General features: G+C 48.5%; 1 protein-coding gene across 1 annotated transcript in view; it reads left to right on the top strand.

The window, feature by feature from the left end:
* Window positions 1–5,641, top strand: part of OVCA2 (OVCA2 serine hydrolase domain containing) — a 34,974-nt gene extending 29,333 nt beyond the window's left edge. Inside the window, exon 2 of the mRNA XM_069615356.1 lies at window positions 4,991–5,641. Coding sequence (XP_069471457.1) covers window positions 4,991–5,505 — 515 coding nt within the window. The 3' untranslated portion in view covers window positions 5,506–5,641. The remainder of the gene's footprint in view (window positions 1–4,990) is intronic.
* The last annotated feature ends 15,607 nt before the right edge of the window (window positions 5,642–21,248 follow it).

Genomic DNA, 21,248 nt, shown 5'->3' with positions numbered 1-21,248 from the left:
TGGATCCCTGTCCTCGAACAGAAAGTAGAGACAAGAGCACTGCTTACCCAGGGATGCAGATCCAGTTCCAGATTCCGAATCTGGCTGCGTTTTTCCATTAACACATCTAAGCCGAGGGAGCACTCCAAGAAGGAAAGGAGGACCGTGCTCTGGCTTTCTGCCCTATACTTTCCCGCTCCTAAATTGCAAGAGGCCCTGATGGACAGAAGTGATCCTTTGCCCAGTTGAAGAAGAGTCAGCCAGGGAATAGAAGGGAGTCCCTGTCCGCTTGGACCACAGAACAAAGCGACCATATTGTCTATTCTTATCACGAATTTAGAGATGGGGCGGGGAGGGTGAGAAGTGCCTGAACACCGTCACTATGGCGGTCAGCTCCCACCAGCTCTATGACCTGGCCAACTCTAGGGAAGTCCTACTCTACTGAGTAGACCTTGTGTCCAAAATGACACCACACCACACTGGTATCTGTGATGTAAACTGGGTGGCTGAGAGGGGGTCTGGCCCACTCCCGTCAGGAGGTTTGAGGTGTGGAGTCACAAGTGATAGGAAACCCCATATCATACTCTCCTCAATCTGGAAACCAATGACTCAGGATCTGTGCCCCAGTGGGCATAGGTGTGCTCTTGCCCACAGGACCGTGACGATGCAGCAACCTACCCTCTCGCCCTGCACCTGGAGTCACTAGAATACTGGTGCTTTGAAGTAGGGCAAGCAAGATCTGTGCTTTGGAATGTAGCTTTAATGCCCCATTTTCTGAAGGAACATTCTGTCCTCTGAAATGTCGGCTCTGATGAATACCGGCCTCAGAAAGAAGATAGGAAGATTTCACCCGATTTATGAGCCATCTGAATTCAGTCAGGAGGGAGCAGTCCCTTTTTATGTCCTGGATCACCACTTAAGAGGTCTTGGTGTGAATCAACCATTCATCCCGATGCGAGTGGACAAGGATGACTTATCTGTGAAGAATGCCCACCCAGGGGACCAAGGCATCGATGAAGAACCTTGACGCCGAATTTAGGCCGACGAGAAGTGCTGGGAACTGAAAATGACCAGAAGCGTAACCAAGCAAAGGAAACTTTGGTGTGCTGGAAAAATCGACACAAGGAAGTATGGATGTTCCAGTGATGTGAGGAATTCTCCAGGAACAATCCTCAGTATTATGGTTTGCATGTCTACACTTTTAAGGAGATGGTATCAGCAAACGTGTGACTGGCCTGAATTCTCCAGACATAGAAGAGGATGGAGTACACTGCAAAGCCCCAATTCTCATTCTGTACAAGAATTATTATTCATCCTGGAACAGGCTATGAGTCACCTAGGGGTACCTGGGCCATGATGTAAATATAACACTGACGTTTATGGTTGTTAGATGAACAAACATACATCCTGCAACTGCAGGGTGAAAAAAAGGTTAAGATCTCTGGGAACACTTCCTGGAAACCTTGAACAGGGCACATTTTGGACTGGCACTGAGGACTTTTCATGGTCTTTCAGCTCCTGGACAAAGGTGTTCTTTAAACTATTAAGTATAACTATACGCTCTTTGGGTGTGAAGGCCTTACCCACACCCCATAAACCATACCTACATTTATATTTTCCTTGCTCTGTCGTGCTGTTAAACACAAACACTGGCAAAGACAACAGTTGTGGCTTGTGCATAGGTATAAGATGGGCATATACCATCTTTTATGGCTGGTCTGCAGTGATTAAAACAACCAAAATTAGGTCGTTGTACGTTTGGTTAACTCATTTTGAGCAGGTTGATCAAATATATACGATTTGGTTGAGTCAACCAAATGTACAACGACCTCATTTAGGTTGTTATATAATCACTGCATGCCAGCCATTAGATCGCAAAAGCTGAAAAATGCCGTGATAACTTGGCATATTAAGTTGGTGCCTGGCAAATGCCTCTTTAATACTTATGCTGAAGCAATACTGTTTGCTTTGCCAATGCTAGTTTTTAATGGGACTTCAGTTCAAGGAACAGATGTGGAGACGTGTATATTGCTTATAAATCAAGTGGCTGAAGCATGGTTAGAAAAATGTATTACACCAAGAGCTCATTTCAAACAACAATTAAGGCATTATCTCTGAGAAGAATGTGTAGAAATAACATTAGCAGGACCTGTATGATATGATATGGCATTTATAACGCGCCTATACCCAAGTGTTTCAAGGCGCGACGAGGCAAGGGAGGGGGAACAAAGGGGATACAGACAGCGATCATACTAGGCCAGGTGTCATTCAGATCATGCAAGTGCAAGGGAAGGGGAAAGTGCGGACGGGGGTACAGTGCGGTACATGGGATAATAGAATAAATAATAGTAGGTAAAGTACGGCCAGCAGGTGGCAAGTGCAAGGGTAAGTGCAGGCATTGAGTGTCAAGTGATGGTAGTGGGACTGTAGGGGTACAGAAACAGTCCCCAAGTGCAAGGGTTGCCAGGAAGGCAGTGCAGGTCAGCAACTGGCGTGGGAGAGGACCTGGGCCCGAGATCAGAGGGTGGCCAGGTAACTAGTGCAGTTTCAGTATCAGCTAGGAAGTCAGCAGGGGAGAGGAGGAGAAAAAGCAGGAGCAAAGAGAAAGGTTTTGAAGTGCTTCCGGAACCAGAGCTGATTCTCCTCAAGTTTCAGGGCGGCAGGGAGGCTGTTCCAGAGGGAGGCCCCAGCCGAAGAAAGAGATCTACCACCAACTCGTTGCTTGGAGAAGCGACTGACCCTGAAGGAGTTGGAGGCGGATGAGCGAAGAGCTTGAGAAGGAAGATTTTTAGGAAGAGAGCGTTGAAGGTATAGAGGCCCCAGAAGGCCTTGTGGACAATACCGAGGGTTTTGAGCTTAATCCTTGCAGCCACTGGGAGCCAGTGCAGAGATTTCAGTCCTGGCGAGATACGATCCCTGGGCTTGAGGCCAAGGACACATCTCGCAGTCCTGTTCTGGATGATTTGCAGAGGGCGGAGGGTATAAGGAGGCAGATTAAGAAAGAGGCTATTGCAATAGTCAAGCCTAGAGAGAACCAGAGCTCTGGAGACAGTGAGCTTCTGGGGGAAGGAGAGGAAAGGAAAGGAAGAATACCTCTGAGAAGGTGCAGCTGGTTGTGTGACTTCTTAGAGACGTCAGAGATGTGGCGGAGAAGGAGAGCACAGTTTGATATTACGATGTGATATCACTAGTTCAAAGATTAGAGGGAGAGTGCTTTGAGCGGGGACGGTGAATAGTAAGTGGAATGGCCGTAGGGATTAGCATGGCCATTGGAGGCAGTGGGGGTTTAAATAAGCAAACAATGGGTTGAGGCGTGCTTCCCTCCTGATGTCCCATTTCCCTCTTACGGTGCAATAGTTTTGGCGTACCAGTAGTGGTAAAACTACTGTGTGCCCCACATGTATCCTGTTATATTAACTCTGTGGTTAGTGTTGTAAACTCTGTTTGTGGAGGTCATTTGAACCCTCCTTAGTCTGCACACCACAGACCCCTTATTACTGTGTCGACACTGCATAGTTAGCAAATCTCCACGTGTTTCAAAATCAAAGGTTACCATGTAAGCGCTCTAAAAATCTACTAGCCCATCCGCATTGGCGAGGAGAGTTTATGAAGGGCAAATGCCATTTTCATTTGCTGCAATTGGTAAATAAGTTTTACTGTGCATGGCTGGCCTTTTAGGTGGCAGCATTGCACCAAATATGAAGTGTGCTTCTGGTGACATGCACCATTTTACCAAAAGTACCGGTAAATATGTTGTCACCCGTCACCATGGGGGGCGAGGGCCTTCCTCTTAGGTCGATAGTGTAAAATAAGTCAGTCGCCCTGCAGGTATAGTGGGATTTTAAAGAATTTTCGAGCCCTGCATGTTCGTGCACAAGGGAGGAATGCAGAACGATGCACAATACAAAGGGCCTATTTTAATTCCATATGTGGAGACTACCTGAGCACATATAAGACAGGCACAAGGATCATAGCTAGGTCCACCACCACAGGAAGCTCCTACACTAACCCCACAAATACCCCTCCAGCGGCCACCCCCACGTGCAGATACCTCCAGCTGTCCCACGTCGGGTGACAAGTTCAACTCGTCTTTGTTTATATTCTAATCGTTGTAGCTTTGGTTCCTATTGTAAATGTACGTTTCGAAGAATGCAAACAAAAGAAAGGGCTGACCTTTAGATGTACAGAGCCTTGTGGAGAGACATCGAACAGCGTCTGCAAACAACGTTCTGTACAGTGGAAATATTGTGCATAATGGGTCAATATCAAATACTATCAGATTTCCAAGACTTCCCATTCTTGGATTGTGTAGTTGCTAATTGAGTAAAACATATCAATAGGTGCCCACAGAGCCTGTCTATAACATTCTGCAAGCACCAGGTCTCTGGCACTGTCTAGGCAAAGTGTTGCCCCTGCAAAGCATTCCCCCTGTTAGCCAAAGGTCATTCATTGGTCTGTCCCTTGTCTTCCTTAAGTAAGTGACTCGACGCAGTGAATCGGCATTGACATTCTGTCGGCTGTCTACATGTCCCTTTCATTCCATTACGTTTCTTTAATCTCCTTTGTCTGTCGGAGGTATTGCGTCTTGGTTGCTTCCGCTCCCACCTTCACCTGGGAAGTGGTGTTTTGGATACTTTCCTTTGGGCGATTATGCATTCCTTCTTTTGCTCCTGACCCCCCCCCGCCCTTTGCCAGTTGAATGATATGTTCTAGTGTAACCTTTTCTGTCCCTCAAACATTTTTTAATTGGGTTTACATTTTTGGATCTCTCCATCCCTCTCTTGTCCCTGTGGCCTATCTGTAATCCTTCCAAAGATTTCTACCCTGATTGGATTCTGGCTCCTATGTGATCTTTTTCTAGAAAGATAGGTATATTTGAGTTCACAAATGAAACACTGCACTAGTTGATGTCTCCCAGAGGATTTGTTTGGTTAAATAATGTAATTCTCTGGTTTTTATCCAGAGTCACAACTGTTTTCTTAATTTGTGTTTTTGTTTCCCTCATGGGCAGGACTGCAGTTCCAGGCAGGCGAGTCGAGCTCTCAGCCAGATGATCCCAGAGGCTGGTGGTTCTCGAACCCACAGGAGGACACCTTCAATGCGCTTGAAGTTTCCGACTCCTGCAAGGGGCTGGAAGAGTCGATGGAGGCAGTCGCCAAAGTCTTTGTGGAGCAAGGACCATTCAGTGGGATCTTAGGCTTCAGTCAGGGGGCAGCTCTGGTGGCTATGCTCTGCGCTTTGAAGCAGCGAGGAGACCAGCGCTTCCCCTTTGATTTTGCTATTCTGGTTGCTGGCTTTAAGAGCCGCTCCACGGAGCATCAGGACTTTTATAAGGAGCCCATCGATGTCCCCACTCTTCATGTCTTCGGGGAGACGGACCGTGTCATCCCAGGAGAAATGAGCCAAGAGCTGCTATCTCATTTCATTGAGCCATCCATCCTCACCCATCAAGGAGGGCACTTCTTACCCGCTTCATCACAACAAAAGAAAGTGTATTTAGAGTTTTTGGACAGATTTTCAAAATAATTGCACCCTGTAGAGTTTATGAATTTAAGACATTCTGTGAATTGTAAATGCTTAAATGTATACATCCTGAGTGGCTTCATTCTGTATCTTGATTGTATTGTTGCATTGTATTAAAATAAGACATGCTTAAGAGTAATCCATGGTCTATTCCGGATAGTTACTAGGGTAACATTCACTCCCACTCTTTAAATAATCCCTTAAGGCAGCTTGCAACATATCAAAGGCTCCTGAAGAAGCCCTTCATGTCCTAGCGGTGGTGTATTCTCTGTTGGCACATGTTTGGATGCACGATATCCTCGTATCTAGTGGGAATCCCAATTATGCTTAAGATGAGAGATGAAGTGACACAATTGCAAAGGAAGCGAAGGGACTTTTTTTAGTTGAGTTTTCTTTTAAGGTCTTTATCAAGAAGAGCAAAGAAGCGAAGGCCCCAGTGTGGAAACCAATCAAGTTTCAGGACTTTGTGTCTTAAAAGGCGAAACAACTGTCGCCGCAGCTCAGAAAACCAGATTGAGGGATCACGAGAAGGCAGGCGTCAGCAGACCAGAGTGCTTTAGGATGATCTGAGGATGATCATGCATCGAAGCTAGTAGGATCTTTACCGCACTGTAATGAACTTGTCTTGTTACGGCTATGCCTTAAGGTTTATTCTTTATCAAGCAAAAAACATATGGCACCTTTACTGCTTCTTCAGCACATATTACAGACATGTATAACCAGTAGGGTTTTTTCAGTAGGCCGAGCTGGACATCAGCAGCCTTAATGCTTTGAGGCTTTAGGCTACATTAGAGTAGCTGTGTGCCATGCCTGAATGCGGCCGGGAAATGCCTCCTGGCCATGCCTATCTTCAGTACAGTGCTTGGTACTACATAAATGCTGCACAACTAATTTAGGATGCATCAGTTTGTATCGCTGTAATCCAAGCTTGTGTTTGTGGGGGTGTAGGGTGTCTGCTGAATGTGGACTGGGCCCAGCGCACTTACATTTGGGGCTCTCCGGACCGCCTGAAACTCTCAGATGCTGAGTGCACCTGCATAAATGTGCGCCGATATCCTCCGCACAGCATGTTTGCAGGTAGTGCCATGGCCCTCTATCCCTGGCCTGCTACCCGTTCTCCGGGCTGGGGCGCTTCCAAAATGTTTGTCATGCCATTGGTGGTAGACATTCGACACCTCTGGGAATTTGTCTGCTCAAAGCATGCTACCAAATGCAGTTTTGTACCGAAGCAATGGACATTTCGCTTATTTCCATTGGGCACACCCGTCGAAATCATTGAATGTAACGTTTTCAATGACCTTCACTTATACAGACGGGCCTTGATGGCTTTCTGTAATTCCAAGTAGAACGGTCAGCATGGTGATTGGTGCGAAGTGCTGTTTGTGCTGTCAGCACACTTTGTACATACAGGACTTAATATCCATAGATACAGTGACAACTGCTTGTGAAATATAGGCTTGAGATCCACACAAATAACTCACAGCAATTTTTACCATCAACTTGGCTAAAACGACTTTGAATGATCATCCAGTTGTTGACCATTTTCTTCCATGACCATATAACAATATTCTTCCACGGGATACTGATAAACATACCACCAACAGGAAATGTCATAACAAGCTTGAAGCCAATGTATACAAGCTCTTAAAACCGTGTAAAACAGACAGTACTCTCCAAATAGCGCTGTGCCATTTTTACTTTCAGCGTGGGCTCCACTACTTTGGCTGTCTAGTTATTGACTACTTGCAACATGGCAGTGGGGAAACCTAGCATCACAGTCTTGTCACTGTATAATGGTTATTCAAAATGGTGACATCAGAGGCAACCCAGAAGGGAACATGCCACAACATACATAAGGGGTATTTAAGAATGCTCCACATTATAGCAATGAGGTATCATCACCTCACACAGTTGTTAAGCACAACTGGCCATATAATCTGGCCTACAGACATAAGATCTCATTTGTTTTCTAAACCTAAGAAACGTTTGTTTCAGGAGCGAAGCAGCAATCCATAGGATGTGCCCCAAATCTAAGAAAGAAGAAAATCTGCCCATGCAGCTTGCTGGAACTAATTAAGACTGGAACACACTGCAAATAAGTATGCAGATATTTACGAATGCCACAGTGTTGTAATTGTGTTGTAAGCTATATGGGTTGTTTTCTATGCTGCTTGCAGATGCTGCCGCATCCGCCCGCCCAGAATGTTCGTGTTTGGATTTATGGAAGGTTCGGGTTGGAATGTGTGTAAGGCATTTGGTCAGTTGAGTGAGTGCGGTCCTGGGTGGCGGATGCAGGTGGTGTGCCGGGCTACCTAAATGAGAAATAAACGTACTTTAATTTCATCCGGACGTTGGCCCGAACATGTCGAGTTGGTACAGGCATTACTTTAGATGAATTGATCAGAGATCAGATAATAATACACACGAACGACTCATTAATTTAGGATAGACTTTGGATGGTAGGAACCCCTTTGCTGCCTGAGGCCATCGCAATAGCTAAAAGAGTGGAGCATATACAGCTATGCTCCAAGGAAATGAAGAATAAGAAATTGGAGGCCTCTCAAAGCAATGCTCAGTGCAACATTAAGCCAGCACAAGACCTGGAAGAACAGGTGGCCGTGAATGCTGTGCGCATCAGGAGAGACAGAGAACACGTAGATGATTCCAACAGCAAGATCTACAGATCCAATGGATCAGATTACAGAGAAATGAAGGGTAATCCTAGAAGACCTTGGACAAAGAATGAAGGGAAAACGTATTCCCCACAATTGAAAGACGGGGACAGATGTTTTAATTGCGGCAGATCTGGACATTATGCCAAGTCAAGGAACTGCCACGCAATTGGACAGAAATGTAGTAGAAGTGGGGCAAAAGGTCACTTTGCAGTAACGTGTAGGCACAAGAGGAGGGTGTCTGTTGTGCAAGAAGATGAAGAATCAGATGAAGAGAAAGTAATAGTCATTCGAGAGCCACTTGGGGAAGAATTGAAGTGCCCTCGATGTGAAATCATACTGGATAATTGGAAGCTGTTGGTCATGGTGGACAGCTGCTCACCATATACCATCATCACATGCAGAACTTGGGAAAAGCTCACTCAAGAAGGACTCGAGTCAAAGCTTCAACCACCAGACATCAAAAACCCTGGAGGGTTTGAAGGATTGTGAATCCACATCACAGGGTGGTTCACCAGCATCGTTCAATTTAAGGCCAAGCTCAGGTGAAAGTGTACGCAGCAAAGAAAGGAGTAAACGTGCTTAGTTGGAGAGACCAGGCAGGTTTGCGGATAAGATTAGACCCATGTGAGAGTGAGCCCATACTTTTGGTATGAAGTAATAGCAAATGCATGAGAGTGACCCCGAAGAAGTATTTCAGTCAAGTTTAGGTTTACTGAAAAATTTTACTCACAAAATAAAAATGAAAAGGGAAGCAATACCAGTGTCACACAGCAAGGCTAGGCCAATACCGTTTGCCTTGATAGATAAAGTGGAGCAGGAATTAAACAGACTTGAATAGGAAGACGTGATTGAGAAGATTGAATCGTCGAGGGTGAGCCCCATTGTCATCGCTGTGAAAAAAAGGGCAAACTAAGGATCTGTGTAGACCTAAGGGATGTAAACAAGAACATTGTGGTAGATATGTACCCTTTATCATCATATCAGAGATACTGAATTGCATTGAAGGGGCAGGCACGTTCACCACTTTGGATTTGTCCAGTGCTTACCACCAGATACATTTGACGGAGGATTGTAGAGACTACACCGCGTTCATCATGCCTTTTGGCCTGAACAGATACAAGAGAATGCCGTTCGGGCTGGCCTCTGCGCGGCTGTATTTCAGAGAGTCATGTCGCATGTGTTAAGGGGACTTGAAGAAACTCTTGTATACCAGGATGATATTATTGTTTTTGGGAAGGGTGCGAATGAGCATGATGGCAGATTGCGTGAAGTGTTGGCCAGACTGAGTGAGAGAGGGTTGAAAGTGGAACGGAGTAAATGCAAATTCAAGATGGCGGAAGTTGAATATTTACAACATGTTGTCAATGGCAAAGGTTATAAACTAAAATTGGAAGCAATGCGAGCGAAGAAGGAATCACCTGAGCCCAAAAACAAAGATGAATTGTGGTTGTTTCGTGGACTATGTGAATATTATAATAGGTTTGTGGAAAACTTTGCCAGTATGGCTGAGCCTTTAAGAAGATTACTGAAAAAGGATGTCAAATTCAGTTGGAGTGATCAATGCAAGAATTCAGTTGAGTGCATCAAGAAAGGCATTTGTGAGTCCATTGAACTGGGTGGTTTTGTGTTTGGCAGGCAAACAAAACTTATAGTGGATGCTAGTGGAGTTGGATAGGGAGCTGTGTTGTCACAAATGTCAGAGGACGGTCAGGAGAAAATTATTTGTCATGCATCCAGAGGAGTCACAGACGTTGAAAGTAGGTATTCCGTTATAGAAATAGAAATGTTGGCTTGTGTTTGGGTGATCAATTATTTCAGAAAGTACCTGTGGGGGAACAAATTCATGGTTCATATGGATCACAAACCTTTAGTTGAAGTGCTCTCTGTACGTGGCATGTGCAGGGCGTCTCCTAGGTTGGCTCTGTTGAGCATTAAACTCCAAGACTATCATTATGTGGTGAAATATGTCCTGGGCAAGAGAAACCAAGCTGCAGATTTTCTATCGAGGTTGCCATTTGATGACCCAGGAGTTAGTCAATTTTAAGACATAGAAGGAGCGGCTGCGGTAATTTAAGTGACATCTAGGGAGGAGTGGTTGCGGGAACTCGTGAAGGATCACACATTGGTTAAGGTTATAGAGTACAACAAAAATGGATGGCCAGACAAGGGAGCAGTGGAGGAAGAATGTTTGAAATGTTGGGACGTTAAGGATGAGTGTTCGTTGGAAGAAGGTTTGTTGTTAAGAGGAGATAAATTGGTTCCACCCCAAAGTTTACGGGGAGAATTAGTGGAAAAAGCTCATCAGGGGCATCCAGGTGCTTCAGGTACAAAAAAACAATGTGCGTGCTAAATATTGGTGGCCTGCAGTTGACATTATGGTTGAGAGGTTTGTGAGGAAATGTTGGCCGTGTCAGAACTGTGACAAAAGTTGTAAGATTTTCAAGGGTACACCGATAAGTATATGCAAGGCTATGCAACCATGGGAAAGAGTTGGCATTGATATAGTAGGGCCATATGAAAATTTGGCCAATTGAAAAAGGTTTATGTGGTCATGGTAGATTATTATTCCAAGTGGATGGAGGTCAAGTTGGTGAAAAAAGTAGATACCAGTGAGGTTATCAAGTTTATGCTACACGTATTTAGGAGAGAAGGCTACCCAAGGACGATGATAAGTGACAGTGGTGTTCAGTTTAAGAGTGGGGAAATGAAGGATTTTGCCAAACGCATGGGGATCGAGTGGAGGTTCTCGGTTTATTATCATCCCCAGACCAATTGCTTGGTAGAAAGGTGCAATAGGGTGGTGGAAACCATAGAACAGGCATTAAGAAAGAATATGCAGGTGGAGGAAGTCCTTCAGGAAAAACTATAGAGCAGTAGGATTGCAATCAGTGGTGATACAGATAAGTAACTGTTTGAAATGATGAGGGGCAGAGAGCTCAACACCATGCTGAATCCTGGGTGGGTCAATCATAGGAGGAGGGAAAAGAACACCACAGGGAATGTTTGGCATGAAGGGGAAATTAAGATGAGAATCTTTCCAGGTGATTTTGTCAGGATAAAGAAGAGTAGGGTGGTCAGAAAAGGAGAGTCAAAATATTCTGACCCGGTGAAGGTGATAGAGGTGTTTAAACGCGCTGACAGGGTTCAGGGTGGAACCATTTGGAATCTTGATCGTATCAGCAAGTGGAGATGGCAAGGAGGTGGGTTTGGGGGTCACTTGTGAAGGATAGAGGTTCAGCTAAGAGTAAAAGTAGGAAAGCTAAGAGGCCACCAGGGGGCGCGGGCAAGATGGCTGCCTGTGTCTTCAGCTCCGTTCATAGCCCAAAGGACCTTGCAGAGTTTAGGTGGAGAAGGGAATCAAACCCCCGCTTCAGCCTCAGTGATCGTCAGCTGAGCTTGCCGCCACCCTGAGGGAGCAGTCCCGGTGTCTGAGGAGGCCCCCTAAGCCGAGATAACTGCTGTGTAGGTTGGGGTGCCAACATTGAGAGCGACTTTGAAGGAGTACTGCGAGGCCGCCGGACTACTGAAACGGGCCCTCGCGCGCAGGCAGAAATAGCCTCCGGTGAGCTATCTTCGCAAGAACAGGGCCCCAGACACAGATAGACTGGTGGAGAGAATGCGTAGTCCACCCCTTGGATCAGTGGTGCAGCCGACGGGATGCAGAACCCTTCTGTGTCCCTTGCGACGGCGGCTACCTGGGGGTCTGGAGACCAGAGACCGGCACGGCGAGGCTGGGCCGGTAAGTGAAGGCCCTCTTTTCTCTCTGCCCCAGCCGGCATGCGGGTCTGGCTTGATGCCCATGCCGAGGTCCCCCTCCTAGGACCTCGCAGGGGAGGGCCCAGATGCCACTGAGGACCACAGAGGCCCGGGGGAGGAGACCCAAGGACACACGGCAGGGGGAGCGGGACCTGGCTCGGCTTGGGCACGGGACCTCACAACTCCCGCGGCCCCCCCAGCACCCCTCCCCCGGCCTGGCCACCAATTGGACTGTCTGGCACAGAGGGGAAGACGTGGACCTGTGAAAATCCCCCAGCCAGCACAAGACGCATGACACGGTCGGCATGCCTCACAGACCTGGAGGCAGCAGGTGCTTCACAAGGAATCACTTGGGAGAAGTAACCAACACCCTCCCCTTAACTGCAAGATCCATAGGAGTTCGAGAAACAGGCCCCTTGCCACAGCAAGGAAACTGTTGACCGGATTACCCGGGGAATTCCTCAGCCCCCCCAACCCAGCAGTGGCAGTGTGACACCACGAAGCCCAAGATCACTCCACAAGCAAGACCCAGAAGGGGTTCTAACGATACAGACAGAGAGGAGCTGTCTTCCTATGGGGCTTGCCAATACACTTGCCTACAACTACATGTGAAATTCCTCCTGGGTTTGCGCTATCCTTCTTCTCTACTGGCTTGACAAAGACATGCCTCACCCTAGTTGCTGGATACCACACAGAGACCTAGGGCTAACTGAAAGGGGGGAGCCCATGCCCCACCCCCTTTTGGGACGCTACCTCCTGGACTGAGCACTCTATCACCCAGGATCACTAATAAAACACTGGGGCGACAACCCTGTTCCCTAAGAAGGCCCACACTCCTGAATGAGTGGCAGACCCGGAACCATAACTGCACCTGCTGACCCCGGAAGCACCATAACTCGACCCATATGAGCTGGAAAGAAACTCTGTCTAGATTCCAGTTCCAGGCCAGCAACGGTGAGATGGCGTCCGGAGATGGTGGGGTCGGCGTCCGGGGGCCCCACCCACCCCTGCCCCAGATCTGGGAGCAATACAGAACAACATTCAGATGATTCTCGAGGAGATCTGAGGGATACGAACAGACATGGGGGGCCAAACTGGCCCACCTCACAATAAAAGTAACCACATTGGAAAATCACATGGAAGGGGTCGAGAACAATCAGCTCTCCACAGCACTCTTGGAAACCCAGATGGAGGCAAGGTTCATGGAGGTTCAGCGTTGGGAGGAAGAATTGCGATTCAAGGTCGATGATATCGAAAATAGGGAGAGAAGGAACAGCCTGCGCATTTTCGGCTTGGCAGAATCGGAGGGTGAAAGCCCGGTTGGCTTGGAAGGTAAGGTGCAGGACATTATAAAGATTGTCGTGGGCCCCGAGGCAGGCAAAGAGATTTTACTAGATAGAGTTCACTGCGCCGGGGGGGAGGGAAGGGCCCTCTCTCGGTGCTGGTTCGGCTACACTACTACAGAGACAAAGCAAGGATACTGGACACAGCCAAAAACCTCAAGAACATAAAATATGGGGACTCCACAGTGGCAATATTTCAGGACCTCTCGGCCCTCACCCTCCTGATGAGGAAAAAATGTGGCAATCTTACCAGATGGTTATAGGAAAAAGGGGTCAGCTATCGTTGGGGTCATCCTTTTTACTTGGCATTTGAGTGAAAGGGGGAGAGACACCATCTTGTCTCCTTGGAGGACATCCAGAGAGTTACGGAAGGATCTTGTGAGTGGCCAGCCAGGCTCCTCGGACAACCAGAGTGGTGGAGATGGGGACTCTGCCCGAGGTCCACAAGGTCCGGACATGTTCAGGGGGAAGACGAAGGTGAAGGGGACGCGTAATTTCAGCAAACCAGACACCCTTCCTCAGCTTTTGAGGCACACTCGAAGTGAATTTGCATTTGTTCTCTACAATGTTGGGCATGTTGCTCTCGAATCTACAGCCCTGTGCAAACATGTTGTAAATGCTGGGGGTGGATGGGTTTGAGCGCCACAATGTGAAGGGATTGCCTATTGAGTAATGTTGATGAAGTCTTTACCTTTGTAGTTGAGAAACCAGTTTATGGAGTTCATGGATCACGAAGACCCAGTTGGCCCGGTGGTTCGGTTGGTCACATACTCGGGGGAAGGAGGTGGGGAGATCCGAACCCTATTACATTGCAATAGATGGCTTAGGGCGGTTTGGCCACGAGGCAGGGGGCGAGACCCCCGTTGTCTGATTGAATCGGGGCAGGGAACGAGTTCCTGGTGGTTCGCCGACTGAGCCCAATGAAGTTTGGGTGATGGAGACGGACGCCTTGACAGGGGAAATGGGAGGGAAGGAATGGTGGATGGAAAGGGTAAAAGGTTGGGGGAAAGGGGAGAAACTTGTTGGGGTTGAGGGGAAGGGGAATAGCCAGATCGAGCCATGGCCTTCTGCTTCACAAGGGGCTCTGCATCGGAAACGCACAGAGGCGCACAAAGAGAATGAGATTAAGGATGACAATGGTTGAAGGAAGGATAGGCACACTGAATGTTAAGGGCTTAAACACTCAGAACAAGAGATCCTTGACTAGCAACATGTTTCGCAAGCAACGACTGATGGTCGTTTTCCTACAAGAAACCCACTACAAACGGGAAGGAATCGATGAAAAAGGGGAAGGAAATTGGAAGTAATTTCTGGGTCTCTCACAGAAGTACCAAGAAGAAAGGGGTAGGCATTCTCTTGAGCAAAGCACTCCACCTCACGGAAATGGAAACCAAGAGGGGTTTTGGGGGGCGATTCCTGGGGGTTAAAGGCACCTGCAAGGGTGAGCGAATTACATTGGCCACCCTATATGCACCCAACTCAGGCCAGATACGGTTCCTGACCCATATTTTCAGGATAATGGATGAATGGGCAGATGGGGGCCATGATACTTGGTGGTGACTTCAACCTCATAATTGACCCCCAACTAGATTGGTGGTCAGTGAAGGGTGCGGGGACAAAGTGAAGCACCAAGGACAACTTAGCCCTGCAGACCCTCCTAAGGCAACATTACTGGGTGGGTTTATGGCGCAGAGTGTGGCCAGGCCCGGGGCGATACACCTTCTTCTCATCCCCACACTACAGATAGACAAGAATTGACCATTACTGATCTCTGAGGAAGGGGGAGGGTGGCCGAGCTCCCAAGGCTGGAAGCAATAACTTGGTCAGACCATGAGTTATTGGTGGCAAATTGGTCACTGCCTGTTTCCCCGAGATCCTCTGGTTGGCGTTTTAACAACACGCTCTTAAGGGACCCGGTCTTCAGGGATTTCCTAAGGAAAGAAATGATAGCCTTTTTTGAAATGAACAACAATGGGGAAACTGACATAGTGACGGTGTGGGAGGCTGCGAAAGCCACTTTCCGGGGTCAGGAAATAGCCGAGGGTTCCAGGCACAAGCGGGAAGGGGTCTTATTGAAAACAAGATTCGAGCAGAGTTGAGGGCCCTGAGAGCTGGACTCGGCCTCGATGGGGAGGATCGGGAAGCCCTCCTGTAGGAAATTCAAGTAAAAAGGCAGGCATTACATACGGTCCTCATAGGAGAAGTAATTAAGAAATTGAGATACACGAGACAAAGATACTATGAACGGGGGGATAGAGTGGGGACTGTCTTTGCACACAGGGCAAGGGGATGTAGAGCGGAGAGGAGGGTGGGTCTCCTTAGAGACAAAGGGGGCAATGTGTCTAGGAAAAGGGAGGAAATAGTGGAATGCTTCACCAACTTCTACAGGGAACTTTATACCAAACAAGAGGGTGAGTCGTTGGAAGAGATTCAGGCTTACTTGGCCGATCACCCTCTACCCCGACTTACTAAGCCCTAGCGTGAGGCCCTTGAGGGGGAAATATCAGAAGAAGAGGTGGAGTGCGCCATTAAGATGTTAAAAGCGGGAAAAGCCCCTAGGGAGATGGTTACACAGCGGACTTCTACAACCAGTGTCAAACCACCTTGACAAAGCCACTGGCCAAACTGTTTTTTTAAAAAAACTTTTATTTATTCAGCTTGGTAACACAGGCACAGGTGAGTTACAATCAGAGCACATACAATCAAAGCAAAATATAGACAGTACAGATAAGTAGAGCGAATGAAAAGATCAGTCAATACACATGAGGGCCACGCACAGGGCGGTCACAGGGCTGAAGTGTAGGCAGTTCAGGAGATAGTAGGGGAGTGGCAAGGGGAGAGGGCTGGGGACGCAGGGTCTGAGTCCGTGTCAGCAGGGGACATGAATGAGTGAAATTTTGACCAGATATCTCTAGATCTGGAGTGGGCGGGCTGTTGTACGGCCCAGGATTCCTCGGTGTCTGAAGCCCACGTGACCGCCCTGAGCCACTGTGCATGAGTAGGTGTAGTAGGGCAGAGCCAGCAGAGTAGGATAGAGCGTACTGCAAGCCGCAGACAGAGGCCAGCCAGTCTCCTAGAGTTACGGTGTAGTTCTGGGAAGTCATGAAAGAGACACCTCATTGGGGAAGGGGTAATAGGGTGGTCGAGGATAGTTGAAACGGTGTCGCATACTGCGTGCCAAAATTGAGTGAGTCGAGGGCAGGACCAGATCATATGAATATAGCCAGCGTCGTCACATCCGCACCTGGGGCACCTCGGGGAGAGCTCATTGGCTATGCGGTGGAGTCTGATCGGGGTGTAATGGTACCTGTGGAGCAATTTGAATTGGATCATTTTAAAGCGGGAATTAAAGGAGACCCCATGGGTGCGTGCGCACATATGGGCCCATCGTTCGTCGGTCATTTCCAGTCCGAGGTCAATCTCCCAAGTGTTTTTTAATTTGGAAAATAGGGGGGGTGATCTGGTCTGCACCAATGTGTAGAGCCTGGAGATTTTGCCCCTCATAGGAAAGGGTGAGGACAGTTCCGTGATCGCGGGCTTATCTGGTGGTAACGCTGGGAAGGTCAGGTATTTGTGCTTAAGGATTTTCCGGAGGGCCGAGTATTGGAGCCAAACAGAAGGTTTCCGCCTCAGAGACGACAGAAGGTCCGGCCACTCTATAAAAATGGCCTGTTCGAAAATGTCCCGGAGCAATTCGTAGCCAGCTTCTGCCCACCGGCGAACGACGGAGGGAGGAACTTGTGGGACCTCTGGTAGGAAATTCCAGAGTGGTAAGTTACCATGAAAGGGATGGGTGACACCCAGTAATTGCCACGTGTTTGATAAGGCCAGTGATGTACAGGTCACTGGGTCAAGTGAGTTTAGCATCTTTGGCATGGGCGCGATCACCAGGGAACGGATGTCGCGGTCGCTCACTGATAACTTTTCGAGCCTGAAGTGGGGCGGAGGATCCGAGGTGTTAAACCAGTATGCAGTATGTTGAAGTTGAGCCACCAGCCAGTACACGAGGAAATCAGGAGCCCGAAGCCACCAGCCTCTATCGGGGCAGTTAGGGTTTTAAGTTTTAGTCGGACCGCGCCCGAATGCCAGAGGAAAGTGTTAAGGGTGAGTGTCAAGCCCTGAAAGAACTTGCTACCCGGTCACTGTGGGATGTTGGCAAATCTGTATAGGAGCTGGGGTAGTACTACCATCTTCAATATTCCTATTCTGCCAGCCAGTGAGAGCGGGAATTTGCTCCAACCCTGTGCCCTTACTGTAAGATTGGTGAGGTATTTTTGGTAATTCTCATCGAAGAACCATTCAGTTTGGCGTGAGACTACAATACCTAAGTAGGTGAAAGCAGATGGGGCCCACGTGAATCCCAGGGTGTCTGAAGGGGGAGTGTGCTGGCCGTGAGCACAAACAGGGTAGATTTAGAACAATTCACTTTGAGACCAGAGATACGACCAAAAAGGACGACATCTTCCAGAATCGGGGCCAGATTAATTTCAGGGGAACGGATGAAAAGAAGGGCGTCATCCGCATATAACGAAACTATGTCCGAGGAACCTGAGGTACGCAGACCCCTATGCGCGTGACATTGGCGTAGCATGTCCGCAAATGGCTAAATTGCCAGAGCAAAGATTAGAGGGGAAACGGGGCAGCCCTGTCTCGTGCCCCTGGCTACTTGAAAAAGGGCGGAGTTACGGTCTTCAGTGCGAACTCTGGCTACAGGGTTGGAGTAGAGTAACCTGATCCAGGAGAGAAAGGTGGGGCCGAATTTACATTTATCAAGCACACGCCAAAGATACTTCCACGAAACGGAGTCAAAAGCCTTTTGCATATCAAGTGTCGTGGCTACCGCATGGACATCTGGGCTCACCCTGCTTATGATGTTGAAGAGGCGCCTCAGATTCAAGGAGGTTGAGCGTCCCGGGATAAATCCTGCTTGATCAGGGTGAACAATGTGTGGCATATAGGGCTCTAGGCGTAAGGCGAGTAGTTTGGCAAAGATCTTGACATCACAATTGATATGTGAGAGTGGGCGGTAGGAGCCACATTGAGTGGGTGGTTTGCCAGGTTTTAGCAAGACTGTTATTATTGCTTCGCGGAGCGAGGGGGGGAGCTGACCTATTTCCACTGACTCTTCCCAAAGGGCCCTCAATCGAGAAAGTAGGAGCGATTTAAAGTGCTTGTAAAATTCGACGGGAATTCCATCTGATCCCGGGGATTTTCCTGAAGAGAGCGAGTCTATAGCTTCCGGTAGCTCCTCAGGGGTGAATGGATTCTCAAGGGATCCAATGGTTTCGGGGGAAAGGAATGAGAGGGGGAGACTATCCAAATAGGCATCAATTTCCGATGTTGTGGCGCTGTCTTTTTGAGCATATAGAGATTCATAAAAGGAGAAGAATTCGGAATTAATATCTTGGGGTGAGGTGGCCAGGGTACCATCTGGCCTCTCTATCCCGGGGATGGGCGGGGCTCCAAACTCTTGGCAGAGAAGCCTAGCCAGGAGGCGGCTTGGGCGCTGGCCCTCGCCATATTTCCTCGCGAGGCCTGGGTTATCCAAAAACCTTAGTTCACGATCTGCCAGAAAGTGGAAGGTGTCCAGTTCTGTACCGATTATCGCAAGGGTTTCGGGGGTTTGGTGAAGCGTGTATTGGGCCTCAAGAGCGGACAGCGTCGCCTCGCTCTCGGCCTTTCCCCTTCGGATGGTTTTAAAGATGCCGTTTTCCTTGGAAAGGGCAATACCCCTAATAGAGGCCTTGAAGGACTCCCAAAGGGTGGCCTGCGAGGATACCGTGTTCATTATCTCAAAGAACTCCTCGATTGCCGACTCCAGCTCAGAGCTGAAAACCGAGTCGAGGAGGGACTGCGGCTTCATTCTCCAGTATCTGGTCCGACCGTGGTCGGGGCCCCAACCTAGGGTAATAGTGACCGGCGAATGGTCAGAGAGGGTTCTGGGTAGGATCGTTAGGGAAGATATATTCCTTGTAAGTGTATCAGACACTAGCCACCTGTCGAATTCGGGAATAGGAGTCATGAACCGAAGAGTATAAGGAGTAAGAGCGTGAATCGGGATAGAGAAGTCTCCATGCGTCAACAAGGGCCAGGCTGGGGGAGAGACGAAAGTGTGGTATAAGCAGCCTTAGTGAGTTGACGGGGTCTAGAGCCAGATCTGTCAAGGTCTACATCGAATATAGTGTTGATGTCTCCTCCCCATAGGATTGGTAACAGTGGGAAGCTATCGAGGAGAGCAGTGAGGTCTGTATAGAATTTGGGATCGTCGATGTTGGGACCATAAATGTTTAGCAGGACCACCTCTTTGTTCTGCAGAATACCATGGACTAGCACATATCTGTCCTGGGGGTCAATTGATGTAGTTATCGGGTTAAACTTAAGGCTTCTGTGGATCAGGGTCATGACCCCCCGGCTCTGGGTAGAATAGGTAGTATAATACCTCTGAGGACCCCATGCTTTAGCAAACCTTTCACAGTACTCAGTGCGGGCATGTGTTTCCTGCAGGAACAGGATCTTAACCCCATGGCGTTCGGCCTGAAGCTGTAGTAGCCTTATTTTCTTAGGGTTTCCCAGACCCCGAACATTCCAGCTCATGAATGTCAGGGTGTCCTCACCCAACAGCCCAGGGGCAGTCATCAGGGATTGCAGGTGAATAGCGTAGTGCCCCCCATGATCTGTATAGAGCGCAGATGGATCTGCAGTACCATTGGCTCCACAGCGCCCTGCACTCTACCTCCTCTGTTGATACCAAGCCTTTTTTTAACATAGAACCCAATTCCCCCCACTCCCTCCCACATCCCTCCCCCAAACAGAGGAATGATAACCCCATAACTAAACAACCAAATCCAAAACAATGACATCAGCGCCTGGGGGGCCTGTGAACCGGCCTGGCGGTAACGCTCCAAATCAGGAGGCAATATTAGGATAAACTTGGTGCCCAGGACTGTTGCCAAGTGGCACCCGGGGAGAGTCCCCCCAGGGTAGCCCAGGCACTGTCGCGCGATCAAGAAACAGATCGCTCAAGACCGGGTTCATAGTTTCATAGACAGTCGGATCTTGACAGTATGTGAGTTCTGCTACACACATGGAAAAGGTGTCATAATAGTAGATGTAGAGAACGGTCTCCACCTACATCCTCACAGCCGGAAGTCTATACTGTAGTAGCTCAGTGTCTCAACACATGGTCAACATAATCAAGGAGCTAAACATTAACTATGTTTGTTACGAATGCAGTGTTGCCGTGATAAGCCAAGAACCCAATCATGAGCAATCAGTTAGGAACATAGAGAGAACATCATACATTGCAAAGAGGCTTCAGCCAGGGAAGCGTTCATCGAGGAATCTGGAGGCCTCCTCCGGGATCGTAAAGAAATACACCCGGTTAGAGTGTTCGATCCTCAGTTTAGCAGGGTATAGCATGGCATATTTGACCTGTAGATCTCGAAGCCTCCTCTTCACCGCCACAAAGGTTTTGCGTTCTCACTGGACCGCCACCGAGAAGTCCGGGTAGAGGTGAACCCTTGCTGCACCCAAAAGACGTTCACCCTTGATTCTTGCCGGCCTGAGGAGGGTGTCACGATCACAGAAATTTAGAACACGAGCTATGATGGGGTGTGACGGTGGGCCCGGTCTAGGTTTTGCCGAGAGGGCTCGGTGTGCGCGCTCGATTGCAAACTGAGGAGAGAGCTTTGGAGAGTCCAGTAGTTGCAACAGCATGTGTTCGACGTAGTCCTCCATTGGCTCCTGTATGCAGTCCTCAGGTACTCCGATAATACGGAGGTTGTTGCGCCGCGACCGGGATTCAAGGTTCTTATTTTTCTTCTCAACCTCGGTGACCCGGCCAGAGAGAGCCGAGACCTCAGCCCTGAGGGAGCTCAAGCCATCCTCGGCAGTGCTCACTCGTGTCTCAACCTCAGTGACCCGGCCATCAGTCTTTTCTATATGGGCCTTAATGGAGGATATAGTGCCGTTC

This window comes from Ambystoma mexicanum, chromosome 9, assembly GCF_040938575.1.
Source record: "Ambystoma mexicanum isolate Mex_15411 chromosome 9, UKY_AmexF1_1, whole genome shotgun sequence".
Lineage (NCBI taxonomy): Eukaryota > Metazoa > Chordata > Amphibia > Caudata > Ambystomatidae > Ambystoma > Ambystoma mexicanum.
The sequence above is the reverse complement of the archived record's forward strand: the minus strand, read 5'-3'. Positions and strand labels throughout refer to the sequence as shown.